The sequence below is a fragment of the Pseudopodoces humilis genome, chromosome 15 (genome assembly GCF_049639895.1).
Source record: "Pseudopodoces humilis isolate 2021_Gansu_Grassland_sample_001 chromosome 15, ASM4963989v1, whole genome shotgun sequence".
Taxonomy (NCBI): Eukaryota; Metazoa; Chordata; class Aves; order Passeriformes; family Paridae; genus Pseudopodoces; species Pseudopodoces humilis.
In genome coordinates, this window is record NC_142214.1 from 19463369 (window position 1) to 19479736 (window position 16368).

Consider the following 16368-nt stretch of genomic DNA (forward strand, 5'->3'; position numbering starts at 1 on the left):
TTGCTCCAGAGGATTTTTATCGGTTTGACAAGGCTGGTGCCAAAGGCTGTGACCTGTCAGGCTCCAGCTCGGGGCAATTCCCGCTGCTCTGGCTGCCCAAACTTGGGAAGAGACAGCAGCAAACAATCCCTGTGGTTTCAAAGTCCCGTTGCCATATATCCCCCTAAAATTGCTTCTCAGGTGGGAGCTCTTTGCCGCCAGAAATTTTGTTGGATCTGACTCAGGTGGAAACAGATAATTTGTGGAATTTCCGATCAGTTTTTCCCTTTCCTTGGCTTTTCCAGCCGAAAAAAAAAACCCCAAGAAATGGAGAGAAGAGGAGGGAAAAGGGTTTGTGAGAGGAAAGGACTTTTCTTTCCTGATTTGAGTCAGATCAGCCAGAAAAAGCATTTTCCTTTTTAAACCTCCAGCAGCTGATGCTGAAGGGAATAATAATAATAATATTAATAATAATAATATTAATAATAATAATATAAACAATGATTATCATTAATATTTATTATATATTACATATTATATATGACATATTATATTTTATATATTATATATTAAATGTTATATACTCTATATTCTATATCCTATATAATATATTACATTTGTATATTTATATATTTTACATTATATTTTATTATAAATTATTATTTATTTATTATTTATTAATTATTAATATAATAATATAATGATAATTATAATGATGATAATAATATTTATTATAAATTATGATTTATGATTTATGATTTATTATTAATATAATTATAATGATAATAATAATAGTAATAATAGTAATAATAATAATAATAATAATAATAATAATAATAATAATAATAAGCAAAAGTAAGGCACATCCAGGGAAGATTTCAGGAGAGGAGGAGCTGATCCCTTTGTGTGGCTGTCGGGTCCCCTGGATGAGTGAGGGGCCTGGGGGATTTATCCCTGCTCCCGGCAGGAACTGGGTGAGCATTTGGGAAGGCAATCCCTGTCTCCCTCCGTGGCTCCAGCTGGGAATTGCGGTGTTGGAGCCTCCGGGGCTGTGGAGATGCTGCAGGAGATGCTGGGGAGAGGGAAAGGACAAACCCCCAGCGTGTCCCTCGGTTTAACCCCTTGCTGCCCGTGCTGGGGCTGAGCTCCCACGGCAGAGCAGCTCCAGAGCCCGCAGGAAACTCCGGCTAAAACCAGTGAGCCAAAACCCGGCAAATTCGGGGTGGGATTCATCCACAATTTTTGGTAATTTTATTTTTCTGGAGGCCTCAAACCCCGCCGAGTTCCCCGGGAGCGGGATGGAGCAGCTCCACGGAATCGCTCGGCCGAACTTTGCGCTGTCCCGCTGGGACAAAGGCTGATTGTTCCGCCCGGGGACGAGGATTCCAGGTGTGCTCGTCCTCCTCCCTGCCCTCCACGTGGATTCGCTGGAAAAGCGCCTGGTGTTATTTTGTTTTCCCTTTTTGGAAAGCTGGGAAAGGAGGGAATGAGCCGGGCGCTCCGGATTTCCCTCTCTCGCTCCTCCCGAGCCGTGTGCGGGGAGCAAATCCCGACCCCTGAACTGGCTCCCCGGGCTTCGGGGAATTCATTTCTGGCCCGAGCATCCCCGCCCGGGAGTTTTCCCTCCCTCTCAAACCTGTTCGGTCACCTCCCGGCTCTGTTTTGTTCTCCTTCCCTGCTCCAGTGAGTTCTTTTATCCAACCCATCCACTGCAAATAATCGCACTCACGAGCGTCTTGTGAGCTTGATTACAATGTTTGCTTTCCTCCTGCTCCATTGGCGAATTCCCGCAGTCACAGGGTCCCGCCGGGCTCTGGGGATTGGAGAACTCGTGTTTACAATTCAGATGTTCTCAGAACTTGAGCTAGCACGAAAACCCTCCAAAAAAACACCCCGTGGGCTGTTTACCACATCAAAGAGCTTCAGCCCCGGCCGAGCTCGGCTTGAAACTCAAACAAAGAATCTTTCATTGAGTTCAGAAATGCTGCGAGAATTCTTGGAAATTTATTATTTTCTCCTCTCGGGAGGCACCTTCAAGTTCCCACCCAGAGCAGGATTTGCAAGTATGAAAATGAGCTTCAGGACCTCGCTCTTTGTAGGATTTTCAGTGGAAGCTGGAGAAGGGAATGGCGAGGAATTCATCCCAGTGTAGCTGCTCTGAAAACACAGGTTTATCCCAAAAAAGCAGGATATGATCCATCCCTTCTCAGATTCCCTCACACCTCAGGTAATTTATCTCATGGATCTGAACCCATCCTTGGAGAGGCCAGAGGAGGAGGATGCTCTCCAGCCCATTCAACCATGTTTTTTTTTTTGTTGTGTATTTATTGACCCCAAACGTTTTTACGTTGTCTCTACGAAATCATCATTTTGCTGCTCCTCGGGGATATTTCAGGGAGGTAAACACAGGAATGGCTGGAAATATTAAAATCCCTCACAATGAACAGGTTTGATGTTCTTTAAACTGTGGAAAAAATCCCGAATTTGTTGGGAAAAATCAGGGCATCTCCCCAGCTGCTCATCCAAAACACTTCTGAACATTTCCTTCTGGGCAGCTTCCAGCATTTGGGAGTTTCGTGGTGCTGTGGCATGGGAGGAACTCAAATTTGGGGTTTGCCATCCCCTTGGGGGTCCCAGGAGCGTCACAGTCCTCGTGTTTCCCAGGGCTGGCAGTGCCCAGGCTCCCAAATGCTCCTGCTGGAGCTTCTCCAGGGCTCGGAGCCTTCTCCTGGGAGCTGTTACTGGCCTGTGCCATAATTAGCCTCCCTTAATTAGCAGCACTCGGGGATTCCTTAATGCACAGGCAAAAGGTGGAAGGCCCTGAGGAAACTCCAGATCTCTGCTCCCAGGAGCGGAGAGCTCCCTGCCCATGGCAGGGGTGGAATGAGGTGAAGGTTGAGGTCCCTTCCAAGCCAAACCATTCCACGATTCCATGGAATACGCAGCACAGGACACGGGGACAGGAGGGGACCTGCTCCAGTGTCCCCCACATCCCCAGTCCCTGTTTTGGCAGGATCTTCTTGGCCTGGGGATGTTGAGGCTTGGAAGAAGAGTTGGCCCAACACAACGTTCCCAGCTGCCTCAGGCTTCGTTTTGTTTCCTCAACCGCTCTGGGAGGAAGTTGGGGCCGCAGGGATGGGGGGAATTTGCTGTCTGCAGGTGAAACCTGACCTTGCCCAGGGTCTGCCCGGTGGTTTTCCTGGGAAGAACAGGATTTGTGGCCTCTGATGGGATCTGGATGCCAGGAGGGCACCACAGGCCCCGGCAAGCAGGCAGTGACTCATTCCATTGGCAGCCTCTGGGAATGTGTGAGCTGCCACAGGGATGAGGGAGGCAGAGTGAATCCCACCAGCTGGGGAGGATCCCTGGCAGCTCCAGAGCCTCTCCTGTTCAGGACTTGGGGCAGGGATCTGTAACTGGGGCAACTGGAAGGCTCAAAGACAATCCCAGTGTCCTGTGGCCGGGAGCAGGTGGATAAATTTGTCCAGGTAATCCTGGGACACCCAAGGGTCAGGGAGAGGCAGTTCTGAGATGGAGCTACAGGGACCCCCTGCTCCTGGCTAATTCCGAATCCAGCGCTGATCTGTGCCGTGTAACCCAGGGTTCCTTGAGTTCCGCCGTGTTTTGGCTGAGGCTGGAGCAGCTCCAAGCCTCTCGAGCTTCCAGGAAGCAAATCACATTAAACCATTTCATTTCCCCCCTAAAAAACCACCCAAGGGGCTGTAGCAGCTCACAGCAGGAATCGGCCCAGATCGACCTCCAGGAGCTTTGATGGAAAACCTCCCCTTGGCTTTGATGGAAAACCTCCAGGTGCTGAGCAGGAGCAGCTCAGAAATCACAGAATGGGAATATCCTGGAAAGCCTTGGAGGTCTGACTCCCTTGAACCCTCACGTCCTCCCGCCCCACGCTTTGAGAGCTGTCCTCACAGCGGGTGCAGCCATGGGAGAGGCCATCCCTGATTCCCACCTTCCTTCCAGCTCCATCCAGGGCTGAGGTGGCTCCTGGGGGTTCTGCAGGAGTGGGATCTACCCCAAAAAATGTGGATCAACCCCAAGGTCAACGTGAGGCCCCCTCACCCTCACACCTGGAGGTGCTCCTGTGTCATTCCCTTCCCGCTCCGGGCTCGGTGTCTCCAAGGCTTTGTTATTTTTCAATCCATTTATGGCTTTATTTTTGGAAAGGTTTCTGCTTGCTGCTGGAGCCTGGCTGTTCCCAGCTGCTCCTCTCTCTTCCAACCCCTTGACCTTGGAGCTGGATGAGGGTGTTTTCCCTGGCTCCCTTGGCCTTTGGGATTGTGGCACGATCCCGGTGATAAATACCTGAGCTGGATTGCCTTTGAGGGAGCCTTTATCAGCTGCCCGAGGGAAGGAATTGCAAACACAGCCAGCAAGTCTGGGAGTGGGGCTGCCTGGATGGAGATTCCCAGCTTCCCTGCTTCCTGGGGAGGCATTATCTGCTCGGGGATCACCAGCACAAGGGCAGGAAAGAACACTGGGATAACCCTCCCCATCTCCTGGGCCATCCATGGGCACAAACCTGGAGGATGAACGGAATTCCATGAATGATTTGGGAGTAGCACCTCAACCTGGAGCTGCTCTGAAGCCCCAGGTTTGGGCAGGATGGGGTCTCACATCCCTTGTGTGGCAGGAAAAGGGGAAATATCTGGAGTGGATGATGCAAACCTTAGACTTGATCACCTTAGAGGGGTTTTCCATCCCAAATTATCTGCTTTGAGAGCAGCCCCTCACCCTGGAGTTGCTGGGAGCCCCTGTGGGTCTGAGCGAGCAGGGGAGCCCATCCAGGGCCTTCCAGCACATTCCCACGGGAGCAGGGATTCCATCTGGGACACGGCTTTGTTGTTTACAGCAGCCAAACGTTGGGCACATGAAAGGAAGAGTCCCGGGGCTTTCTTTGCTAATCCCGTTTTGCAGAGAGTTCCAGGAGACTTGAGGAACAAACAGAAAATAACGTCGATCCAGGTCGGTATCAAACCCAAATGATCAGAGGAACAAATATTTACCCAGGTCAATATTTAACCAGGAGACAATAAATGCTGATATTGAACCAAATCTGGATATAAATACAGGCTATTTATAAAGTGAGCCTGCACAGGGGCACTGCCAGGGCCGTGCCAGGGGGGTTGATTGATGATTATCCTGCCCATTGTTTGCTGATTCCCTTGGAGGCTGCGGTTTCGTGCAGGTGCAGGAGGAGAAAGAGCCCGGGCTGGGTTGTTGTGGCACGACCGTTGTGCCACACCTGCGTTCCCGGGGTCCCCCCTTCCCCTTGGAGCCGTGTCCTGCTGTTCCCTCCTTCCCTGAGCCCCCACGTCACGGAATCATGGAGTGGTTTGTGTCGGGGGGGACATCAGAGGTCACCCAACCTCAACACCTTCCCCTGGCCCAGGCTGCTCCAAGCCCCATCCAGCCTGGCCTTGGACATTCCAGGGGTCCAGGGGCAGCCCCAGCTGCTCTGGGCACCTGTGCCAGGGCCTGCCCACCCTGCCAGGGAACAATTCCTGCCCAATATCCCATCCAGCCCTGCCCTCTGGCACTGGGAAGCCATTCCCTGTGTCCTGTCCCTCCATCCCTTGTCCCCAGTCCCTCTCCAGCTCTCCTGGAGCTCCTTTAGTCCCTGGAAGGGGCTCTGAGCTCTCCCTGGATCCTTCTCCTCTCCAGGTGAGCCTCCCCAGCTATCCCAGGCTGGCTCCAGCCCTGGGAGCCTCCTCTGGATTTATTCCAGCAGTTCCACATCCCTCTGGTGCTGGGTCCTGGGGCTGGATGCTCTTGGATGCCCGGCACGGGCACAGGTGACATTTTCCCTGCCCCTCTGTCCCCAGAGCTCTTTGCAGCAGTGACAGCACCACGCTGGGGGCTGGCTGTGAGCAGGGGCCTGGGATTCAGCAGAGCAGGAATCTCCCGTCTGGGAGATGGGATGGGAGCTCTGGGCAGGCAGGAGCGAGCAGGGGGCCGGTGAAATACCCCCCCAGCCCTCCCTGCGCCTGTTTAGCAAACACTGATTTCCCTCCTGGCCCTGGTGGTGACAACACCTGATGTTCCTTGGGCCGTTTGTCATTTGTCACCTGCAGATTAGGAGGTGTTTAACCAGGGGACAGCCCCAGCCCAGCCCCAGCCCAGCTCCCCGTGCTCGCCGTTAATCCGGGTTTATCTCGGGCCTGCCAAGAAATGTTTGTGTTGGACTCCGCCTGAATCGATCTCCACGCTGATAACAGCTCCCCCAGCCTGGGACACCTGATCCAGGGGTAAATCCTGCAGGATTTATGGGAACTGGCAATGGTGGAGGGGATCACGTCCACCCCTATGAACCACTGGAAAATCCTGCCCCTGGAAAACCCACTCTGGAGAGGTGGGATGGCATTGCTCACTTCATCCAGCCACTGGTTTTACTGGGGCTGGGGGTTTCACAAACTCCAGCTCTCCCAGGGGCTGCTCCCGACGTTATCCCATCCCCCAGGGAATTTTGGTCGCCAGGTTTGGGTGTGCTGAGTGCATCACTGCTGCTCCAGCGACACAAACTGGTGTCCAGTGGCCTCACTGGAGTGGACAAAGTGCTGGTTTGTGCCTTCTCCTCGTTTTTATTTTGCTTTTCTTTCTCTGCCAAGTTGAGGAGATGCTTCTCCAGGGTCAAACTTGGGTGACCTTTGGGGGGAAAATCCCCCCAGAGTTCAGGGCTTTGGCTGTGTGAGAGGAGTCTCTTGTTGGCTTTCCCTTCCTGGCCACATAAAGATGGCTTCAAATCAAAGAGAGTTTAGGTTGGGATATTGAGAAGGAATTCCTGGCTGGGAGGGTGGGGAGACCCTGGCACAGATTCCCAGAGCAGCTGTGGCTGCCCCTGGATCCCTGGAAGTGTCCAAGGCCAGGCTGGACAGGAGGGTGGAATGGGATGAGCTTTGAGGTCCCTTCCAGCTGAAAGCATTGTGGGATTCTGTGAAGGATCCCAGTCCCTCTGGACTCCCAGAAGGTTTGTTGGTGTTTCCCCTTCTCCCTGAGCTGCTGATCCACGGCTGGTGGTGGCTGCTGGAGCCCGTGGCCACGCCGTCGGTGTTATCTGGTGCCTCCTGCCCTCATCCCGCTCTCCAGGGATGGCAGGGATGGCCTGGCCAGTGACTGTGAGGGAATCTGGGCCCGTGATCCCACTAAAAGCCTGGTGGCTCTTCATCTGGAAGGCTCTGGGGCCTTTCCCCATCAGCTCACGCCTCGTGCATTGTTGGGCTGAGCTGGGCACCCTGCGGGCGGGATAAGCTCAATCCTCCCCAAAAAGAGCCAGGAAATGGTTCATTCCCTGGAGTGGAAGGGATGGGCGGATCATTCCAGGTCACTGCTGTCCCTCGGGAGGGGAACAGGCAGAGGATGTGGGGCCTCCAGCTTTGGGATCTGAAATTCTCCTGGAAGTGAGCAGGAGAAGGATGTGGAATGAGAATGAGCCCACAGGAGGCTGTAAACCCTGGTTTGGGATTTGGAGGAGTCCCAAATCTCTTCTGCTCTTGGAGCTGGAGGAATCTTGGAACCTTGGAGAAAGGATCTGGGTCTGAGGGATCTGGGAAGAGCCCTCAGCCCTCTGTGGGAATCTGGGAGAGGCAGGAGAAGGGAGAGGTGCAGGACATTTGTGAGCATACTCATCTGTGTGGGGATGACAAAGGGATTTCAGGTGCCGTGCCTCAGTCTCCTCTGGAGAGCTCTGGGCTTCCCATTTGTCCCTTCTTTCCAAAGAGGCTTCCCTGTTCCTCCTTGGACAGGCTCCAACCCGTGGTGGGCAACCATCAACGTGTGGTGGGCAACCATCAACCCGTGGTGGGCAACCATCAACGTGTGGTGGGCAACCATCAACCCGTGGTGGGCAACCATCAACATGTGGTGGGCAACCATCAACGTGTGGTGGGCAACCATCAACCCGTGGTGGGCAACCATCAACATGTGGTGGGCAACCATCAACGTGTGGTGGGCAACCATCAACGTGTGGTGGGCAACCATCAACCCGTGGTGGGCAACCATCAATGTGTGGTGGGCAACCATCAACGTGTGGTGGGCAACCATCAATGTGTGGTGGGCAACCATCAACGTGTGGTGGGCAACCATCAACATGTGGTGGGCAACCATCAATGTGTGGTGGGCAACCATCAACCCGTGGTGGGCAACCATCAACCCGTGGTGGGCAACCAGCAGCTGCTTCCATGTTACGGAGAGCGGGGTGGGAGGAGACACCACTGGCAGGGGGGACACCTGGAGAGCCTGGGGGGCTCCGGGAGGCTCTGGGGGTGCTGCCCTCCTTGGCCAGGGGAATTTGGGGAGGTCTTTGGGGTGGCCAAGCCGGGGAGGACACCCCACTAACCCAGCCCTGCCTCCCACAGCTGCACCCCATGAGGATGGACCAGCGGATGCCACCGCTCATCCTGGAGGTGAGTGCCTTCCCTCATCCCTTCCCCTGCATCCTCCCGCTCCTGTTGGGAAGAGGAAACGCAGAAGTCCCCAAGAGACTGAGCTGGGACATTCCCCACTCCCCATTCCCTCTCCCCATTCCCTCTCCCCATTCCCACTCCCCATTCCCACTCCCCATTCCCACTCCCCATTCCCTCTCCCCATTCCCTCTCCCCATTCCCTCTCCCCATTCCCTCTCCCCATTCCCTCTCCCCATTCCCACTCCCATCCACTCCAGAGCAGTGGGGCAGGGCTGGTGTTCTCCTGTCTGGTGACAGCCACTGCTGGCCCTTTCCCTTTCTCCAGGAGCCTGAAGGGGAATCACTGTGGATTTTTAATGGGAAGACCTGGAAAAGATTGTGCTCTTCAGGGAGGGGTGGTTCTGGGGAAAGGGAGAAACAAGGGCCTTCCATGGAAATTCAGGCTCTCCATGGAATCCTTTAGTTTGGAAAGGCCCTCTGAGCTCCACACCTTTCTCCATTTCGATTCCTGCCCGGTCCCCTGGGGCAGAAGGACCTTCCCTTGGGAACTGGAGGTGAGAAAGTGAAATGCCAGAGATAAAGGAAGTGTGAAGGAAAAGGCTCCCAGCACCTGGCCCTGCCCCTGCTCCTGCCAAGTGGGGCTGTTCACTGCTCAGGAATGCGCGGCATCCCGAGCTGATTCCCAAGGGAACCTGGCCTGTGCCAGCCTGGCTGCCAGGAGTGCCCAGGGCTGGGCTCCAAGGCTTTGCCGTGGTTCTCCCGAGGGAGGGAACCCGCGCTGGGCACCGCGAGGAGCAGGGAGGGACTCGGGGCTTGGAGCTCTCCTTGGGGGTGGGATGGAGGTGCAGCTCTGGGTCCCTTCCCGGCCTCCTGCTGATGCCTCGGGGCAAAGAGGGATGGGGGACAGGACCCAGGGGACAGCTGGAATGGTGCCAGGGAGGGTTAGTGTGGAGATCAGGGAAAGGTTCCTCATCCAGAGGGTGCTGGGCAGGTTCCCCAGGGAATGGGCACAGCCCGAGGCTGCCAGAGCTCCAGGAGCGTGTGGTCCATCAGGGTGAGGCTGTTGGGGTGTCCTGTGCAGGGCTGGGCTGGATGATCCTTGTGGATGCCTTCCAACTTGGGATGTTCCATGACTCCACAAGTGGCTTTAGGCTCTGCCTGAGTGAGGGCTCCTTCTCCAGAGGGGCTGCCTGAACTTCCTTCACCCGGGACAGGAACTTCCAGCACCTCCACGTTTGACAAGGACAGAAATGTCATGGTTGGACTCGATGACCTTAGAGGTCTTTTCCACACAATTCCCTGTTTCTGTAGGATTCCTGCATTCTGTAGGATTCCCCATTTCTGTAGGATTCCCGGGTTCTGTAGGATTCCCTGTTTCTGCAGGATTCCCTGTTTCTGCAGGATTCCCAGGTTCTGCAGGATTCCCTGTTTCTGCAGGATTCCCTGTTTCTGCAGGATTCCCTGGTTCTGTAGGATTCCCTGGTTCTGTAGGATTCCCTGGTTCTGTAGGATTCCCTGTTTCTGCAGGATTCCCAGGTTCTGTAGGATTCCCTGTTTCTGCAGGATTCCCTGTTTCTGCAGGATTCCCTGGTTCTGTAGGATTCCCTGGTTCTGTAGGATTCCCGGGTTCTGTAGGATTCCCTGTTTCTGCAGGATTCCCTGTTTCTGCAGGATTCCCAGCACACCACGTACACACACCAGTCCCATCCCGGCCTCCCTGAGCTCCGTCCCGAGTGGCAGAGGGTGGATTTGTGGCTGTCCCCGTGCCTGGGTGACAGCCAGCTCAGCCATGTGTCGCCAGCACGGCTCCCAGAGGTGCAAAGGCTCTTTGAATGAGCTGGAAGCTCCATGATCCTTTCCCTGGAAAGGGTGAGGAAATCTCTTGGCTCCCGCCCAGCTTTGTTCAGAGCCCTGAGGTGGCAGCAGGGCTGACTTTGGCCCATGGCACGGTGGTGACACAGTTCAGGGCTGGAAAGCTCAGCTCAGGGCGTGGGCTGAGCTCAGCTCCTGCTCCTGGAGTGCACCCTGGGCTCTGCCAGGGAAACCTGGTGGTTTTCCAGCTGCTCTCCATAGGAATGAGGGCTTTGACACTTGGAGAACCACGTAATTAAGCTCTGCACGAGAGCTTTAGTGCTGGGATCTGCAACCACAACGAGCAGAACCTGAGTCATTCAGCACCAGATGATGAATTTCCTCGAGGATTGCTCCATCAGGCCGCTGGATTTTTGGGCCTGGATCCAGTGGGGTGCCTCAGCAGGCAGGAACCAGGAGGGGAAGGCACCAGAGACAGAGGTTCTGGTAACTTGGAGGAGCCAGGCTTGTAAAAACAGCTCTGTAAAACCAGAACTAACCCAAAGGTTAGGCCAGGGCTGAGTCATTGCCCAGGTGAGGCAGGAAGGCAGGAACTGTTCCCATTTTAGGCTCGGGACACACTGAATTAGTGGCAATATCACTAATATTTCTAGGCCCAAATTATTCCAAATTAGTTAAAGATATTTTCCTAGAATTCCTCAGTTCATTAAAGAGAGTGTCCCAGAATAAAACACTCCTCAGGCTGCTGAGTTTAAAGGAGACCAGAGCCGGCACGTCCAAGGTGGGCTGCAGATCCTGGCTGGATTCATCCCTGCACTGCTGGTGCTCACTCCTGCTGTTGGTGTGGCCAAAGCTTCGTACCCAAAGCTTGTTTCCCTTTATCAGGTCTGATTTCTGTCCTACCTGCACCCTCTCCCGGCTGCCCGGCGTTATCAGGGCGATAGGGATTGGGGAAGCGGGGCAGAGGACGCTGATTCAGCCCTGGGGAGTCTGGCTGAGTCAGACCCGGAGCTAAATCACCTCAGCTCGGGTTCCTGGGCTGTTCCCGCTGCCGCCTCCATTTCCTGCTGGCTCAAATCCCCATCGAGCACTGGCCTGCCCCCGCTGGGTGCCAAGGTCACCTTTCCCAGCTCCCGTGTCCGTGTTTTCTCCGCAGGCGCGCTCGGAGATGGACAAGTACCTGTCCAGCGAGGTGCCGCCCGTGCCGATGCTCCCGGACAAGAAGTACCGCCGGGAGAGCGCCTCGGTGGTGGACGAGTTCTTCTCCACGGAGAAGCCCAGCTCCACTCCCTACAGCGTGAACATCAACGTCATCCTGCCCGACACCACCCACCTGCGCACGGGGCTCTACCGGCCCCCCAAACCCATGGCCCCCTTCCCGCAGATCAAAACCGAGCCCGGCACCGGCTTCTCCCAGCCCTGCTCGTCCTCCTCCGGCCCCACACAGACCCTGCCCGACTTCACCAGCGTGTTCAGCATGCCCCAGTCGGTGGCGGTCAACAACATCTTCATCAAGCAGGAGATGCCGGCCGAGATCCCCTTGTCGGCCCACCCGCAGCAATCCCAGCTCTTCCAGCTGCCCCTGGGCGCCGCTGGAGCCGACATCCCCACCCTGGCATCCTCCTCCAGCAGCACCACGGCCATCAGCTGCCTCAGCGGGGTCACCATGTCCACGGGCTCGGTGGCCAGCGTGGCACACAGACCCGTGCAGCCAGCGGGGCCCCTCAAGCAGTACCCACACGTGGCCCAGGGACAGGGAAGCTTTGGGAACATCCCCGGGCAGTTCTACCCCGCCCCGGGGGTGACTCTGCCCCCCTCGCCCCCCAACTCGCAGCCTGGCAGCCCCGAGAACCAACCCGAGCTCATCAACACCATCTCTCCCCCGCCGTCCTACGAAGCCACTTTTGGACTGAAGCTGGTCCAGTCGTCCCAGATCCCCCCAGGTCCCAACGGCGTCGGGGGCCTCTCCCAGGGCCACGTTGTGATGCAGCCCCCCAAGTACAACCGGCGCAACAACCCCGAGCTGGAGAAGAGGAGGATCCACCACTGTGACTTCCCAGGTGTGCTCATGGGGGGCTTCAGGGGTCTCTTGGCGCCCTCAGGATGGGTGGGAGCCTCCAGGGAGGATAATCGGAGATCCTTTTGGGATGAAGCTGTGGATGGAGCCCCAGGGAAGTGGGAGGGAGTAGGAGAGGTTGATCCCACCAGCACAGTGTGGTTCCTGTTTTGTCTCCTTCCCTCTCACTTTACACTCTGGCAAAAGCAACTCAGCGAGGCAGAGAGCTCCTGCAAAGCCAGGGATGCTCCTGGGAATCTGCTCCTGGGAATCTGCACTTGGGAATCTGCTCCTGGGAATCTGCTCCTGGGAATCTGCACTTGGGAATCTGCTCCTGGGAATCTGCTCCTGGGAATCTGCTCCTGGGAATCTGCACTTGGGAATCTGCTCCTGGGAATCTGCTCCTGGGAATCTGTTCCTGGGAATCTGCTCCTGAGCTGTTGCTTTGCTCTGGCCTTTCCCAACCCTGAGCAGCCATGTGAAGCCACTCTGCCATTCCCTTCCTTTCCCTCTCTCTCACAGTGGGTGGAAAACCAGTGAGGAATTCCCGCCAAGAGTTGGGCTCCCTCTGAGGGCTGTGATCTTCCCAAGGGGCCGTGAGCTGGGTGTCCCTGTGCCATCCTTCCGTGGCTCCCTGTGCTGCAGCGGGAGCTGTGCCAGGACCATCACGGCGTGGTTTGGGTTGGAAGGGATGTTCAAAGGCTGTGCCATCCATCCCACTCCTGCCGTGGGCAGGGACACCTTCCCCTGTCCCAGTTTGCTCCAAGCCCTCAAGCTGGGGATCAGCCCAGAGCAGCTGTGGCTGCTCCTGGATCCCTGGAAGTGTCCAAGGCCAGGCTGGACAGGGCTTGGAGCAGCCTGGGACGGTGGAAGGTGTCCCTGCCGTGGCAGGGATGAGACTGGATGGGCTTTCCTTCCAACCCAAACCAGTCTGGGATTCCATGGCACACACCAGGGAAGCAGATCCCAGTGAAAGATCCCAGTGAGAGCCATCTGAGGGCTTGGAAATCTCCGCTCCCGGAGCCAGGACACACCTCCCGCTTCCTGGGCTGATCCCCAGTGCTGACCAGTTGTGGATTAGCAAACATTTTTCCCGTGGGGTGTGTGTGAATGAGGAAAGTCACTTCCTAACCGCCTCCTGGGAGATTTACAGACTCTTCCCATGGCATGGGAGCGGCTGGAGGTCAGCCCAGAGGCTCTGCCTGCTCCAGATCCTGTCTCCAGCCGTGATGCCAGGAACTGCACAGGGACAGGACAGGTTGGGAGAGACCTTTCTGTGCTGACACCTTCGCCCTCGCTGGCTCCCTGTGGATCAGGGAATTGCCGAGCCAGAAGCTGCCAGTGGTGGATGGCTTGTGCTGCATTTTTTACCTTCAGCTGGTCATGGTGAGGACATGAAAGGTGGGATCTGAGACAGATTCCCCGTGTCTGACTGCCCAGAGGCTCATCCTGCTGGATTTGCACCGAGGCAAAGCTGGTTTTAGGCAGGATTTTGGTCTGTGGTGCAAAAACAAAACCACCCCAATCTGTTCTGAGTAAATCCTGGGTGTGGATGTGCAGAGATGGAGCAGGGATCCGTGTGATCCCTCCCTCGAAGGTTCAGCTGGAGGTGACTCCAGTCAGGAATAATGGCAAGGAATTCTCACCAACCTGGTCTGTGTGAGGAATTGAAAGGACCTTGGAGACTTCACACCTGGAACCAGGTGTACTTGGGAGACCCGTCCGTAAAGCCCCCATCCAGAGCATTCCAGGGCCTAAAGGGGATCCAGGAGAGCTGGAGAAGGATCTGGGACAAGGGATGGAGGCACAGGACACAGGGAATGGCCCCCACTGCCAGAAGGAATGGTTAGATGGGATATTGGGAAGGAATTCCTGGCTATGAGGATGAGGAGGAACTGGTTTGGAACTCCCAGAGCAGCTGTGGCTGTCCCTGGATCCCTGGAAGTGTCCCAGGCCAGGTTGGACACTGGGGCTTGGAGCAGCCTGGGACAGTGGGAGGTGTCCCTGCCGTGGCAGGGGTGGAATGGGAAGAGCTTTGAGGTCTTTTCCAACCCAAACCATTCCATGATCCCATGATCTCTCTCCCAAATATGAGGGGTTGCCAAAGCTTCAGAGCACCAGAAGCAAAACTTGAACGGGGCCACCACCCCTTGCTGCTCCTGCCCCACCCGAGCAGGACGGGACCAGGGGCAGGAGGCTCCTCTGGGCTGGGGGAAACGCTGGGATGAGAAATGTCCCCGTGCTGCTTGTGCAGGTCACAACAATTCAAATTCAGATTTGAATGTCCTCATCAAAACACAAAGCAGCAGGGCCAGAAAGGGCAGCAGAGGCTTCCTTAAGCTTTATCCAGCTGAAACTCTGCAGGAATTAAACCTGACTGGTTTTGAGACACCTGCTGTTGGAACTTCTCCCCAGCCACGGCGTTTCTGTTAAACCTTGTCTTTGATGAGAGCCGTTCATGCTGATCTTGTGAAAACCCCTGGCTCTGTTCTGGTACCTGGCAGCCAAGTTGTGCCTGTCCCTGGCTGTTGCCTGCTTCCTGGAACATTCCTACCACGTCTGCTGGGCCAGGGCTGTTACAAAACCCACCTTTGCAAAGTGATATCAGCTACGATGGGAGCCCAGAGAGACTGGAGCCAGAAATGGGGGGGAACTGTGTCTTTTCTTCCTGGTGGTGGAAGGGAGGGTTTGAACCTCCGTGCTTGACTCTCCCCTGCCTAATTCCCAGCACAGCTCCCATGGGTGGCAGGAGAAGGTGTTAAAGCCTGTCTGCCCAAGAGAAAATGCTCTCTAGTTAATGCCGAGCCCAAGCCAGGCTTATTTGCATGGCCCAGCTCTGCCCCTCCCCTCAAATATCCGAGTTTGTTTGAGCGAGGGCCCCTCTCTCACAGGGAAATTGTGCTTTTCTTCTGTCCCTGCAGGTTGCTCAAAGGTTTACACCAAGAGCTCCCACCTGAAGGCACATCAGAGGACTCACACAGGTAAGAGCAGCTCCAGGAAACGCTGCCAGCCTCAGGTACCAAATCCCCCCAAAAGGGCAGGGTTGGATGGGATATTGGGAAGGAATATTGGCTGGCAGGGTGGGCAGGCCCTGGCACAGGTGCCCAGAGCAGCTGTGGCTGCCCCTGGATCCCTGGAAGAGCCCAAAGCCAGGCTGGAGCAGGGCTTGGAGCAACCTGGGATGGTGGAAGTTACCATCAGTAGTGTGAGATGAACTTTAAGATCACTCCTAACCTGGTTTGTTCCTTGATTCTTTGATCTTTTTGTCACTCTTTGAGCTCTTCCCTCGAGATATCCCAAATCCTACCCAGGGCTGATCCTGCTGATCCTACAGGAAGGATTTGTAAGGCCTGAGTTTAGGATCTCTGAGGAGGAGACCAGGGCACCTCTTTAGTGTCAAACCCCCGTGGTGGCTCCCAGGGAGAGAGGGAGGAACCCCTCGTGTCTCCTTGGGCATCCCTCCCTCTGAACCCAGCAGTCCACGGGGGCTGGGCTGTGCCCTCATTCCCGAGGGTCCACGGTGCAAACGGGAACCCCAGCCGGGAGCAGCTCCCAGCACAGCTCCCCTGGGCTGATCCCAGCTCCGTGACACTCTGCAGTCAAGCCCCGGCGCCCTCATTAAGGCATTTATTATACCTGAAACGTTATCAGATCCCCAGGTAGTCCAGGAACCATCAGTGCCCTCATAAATCTCTTTTATAGGAGGGCTGATCTTTACTGAGAGCAATTAAGCCGGGCCCAGAGTTCACTTCTCTTTTTTATGAACAACGACCAAACCCCACTCTGCAGCTGGGAATTGGTTCTGGCTCTTGGCTCCGTTCCTTCCTCCTCTTATCAGCCCTTCAAACAAAGAATTTCGCTTTGTGCGTGAGCCACTGATATTTCTTTGGCAGGGGCTGGGGAGGAGGGGGCTGGGAAACAGCACGGAAGGGGTGGAAAAAGAGGAACAGGAAGGATGTTGTCCCAGAGCTGGGTGCTGATAGGGATTTATCACAGTCTGGAATCGGGGCTTTAAAATTAAATTAAATTAAATATCTCCTGTCCCTTCTGTGGGGCGCTCTGTGCCCAGGACAGGATCCATGAGTTGGGCGCCTCCTTACCTAT

The 16368-nt window shown here is 55.4% G+C and overlaps 1 protein-coding gene across 3 annotated transcripts in view; it reads left to right on the top strand.

Annotated features, from left to right (window-relative positions):
* Positions 1-16368, top strand: part of LOC102101725 (Krueppel-like factor 5) — a 28349-nt gene that overhangs the window by 6341 nt on the left and 5640 nt on the right. For 2 of the 3 annotated variants that reach the window (XM_088062611.1, XM_088062610.1), the window contains exons 2-4: positions 8349-8396; positions 11365-12268; positions 15186-15245. In XM_088062611.1, the coding sequence (XP_087918737.1) occupies positions 8349-8396; positions 11365-12268; positions 15186-15245 (1012 nt within the window). Of the gene's footprint in view, positions 1-8348; positions 8397-10756; positions 11094-11364; positions 12269-15185; positions 15246-16368 lie in introns of those variants that run through there. The other variant, XM_088062612.1, reaches the window with a different exon arrangement.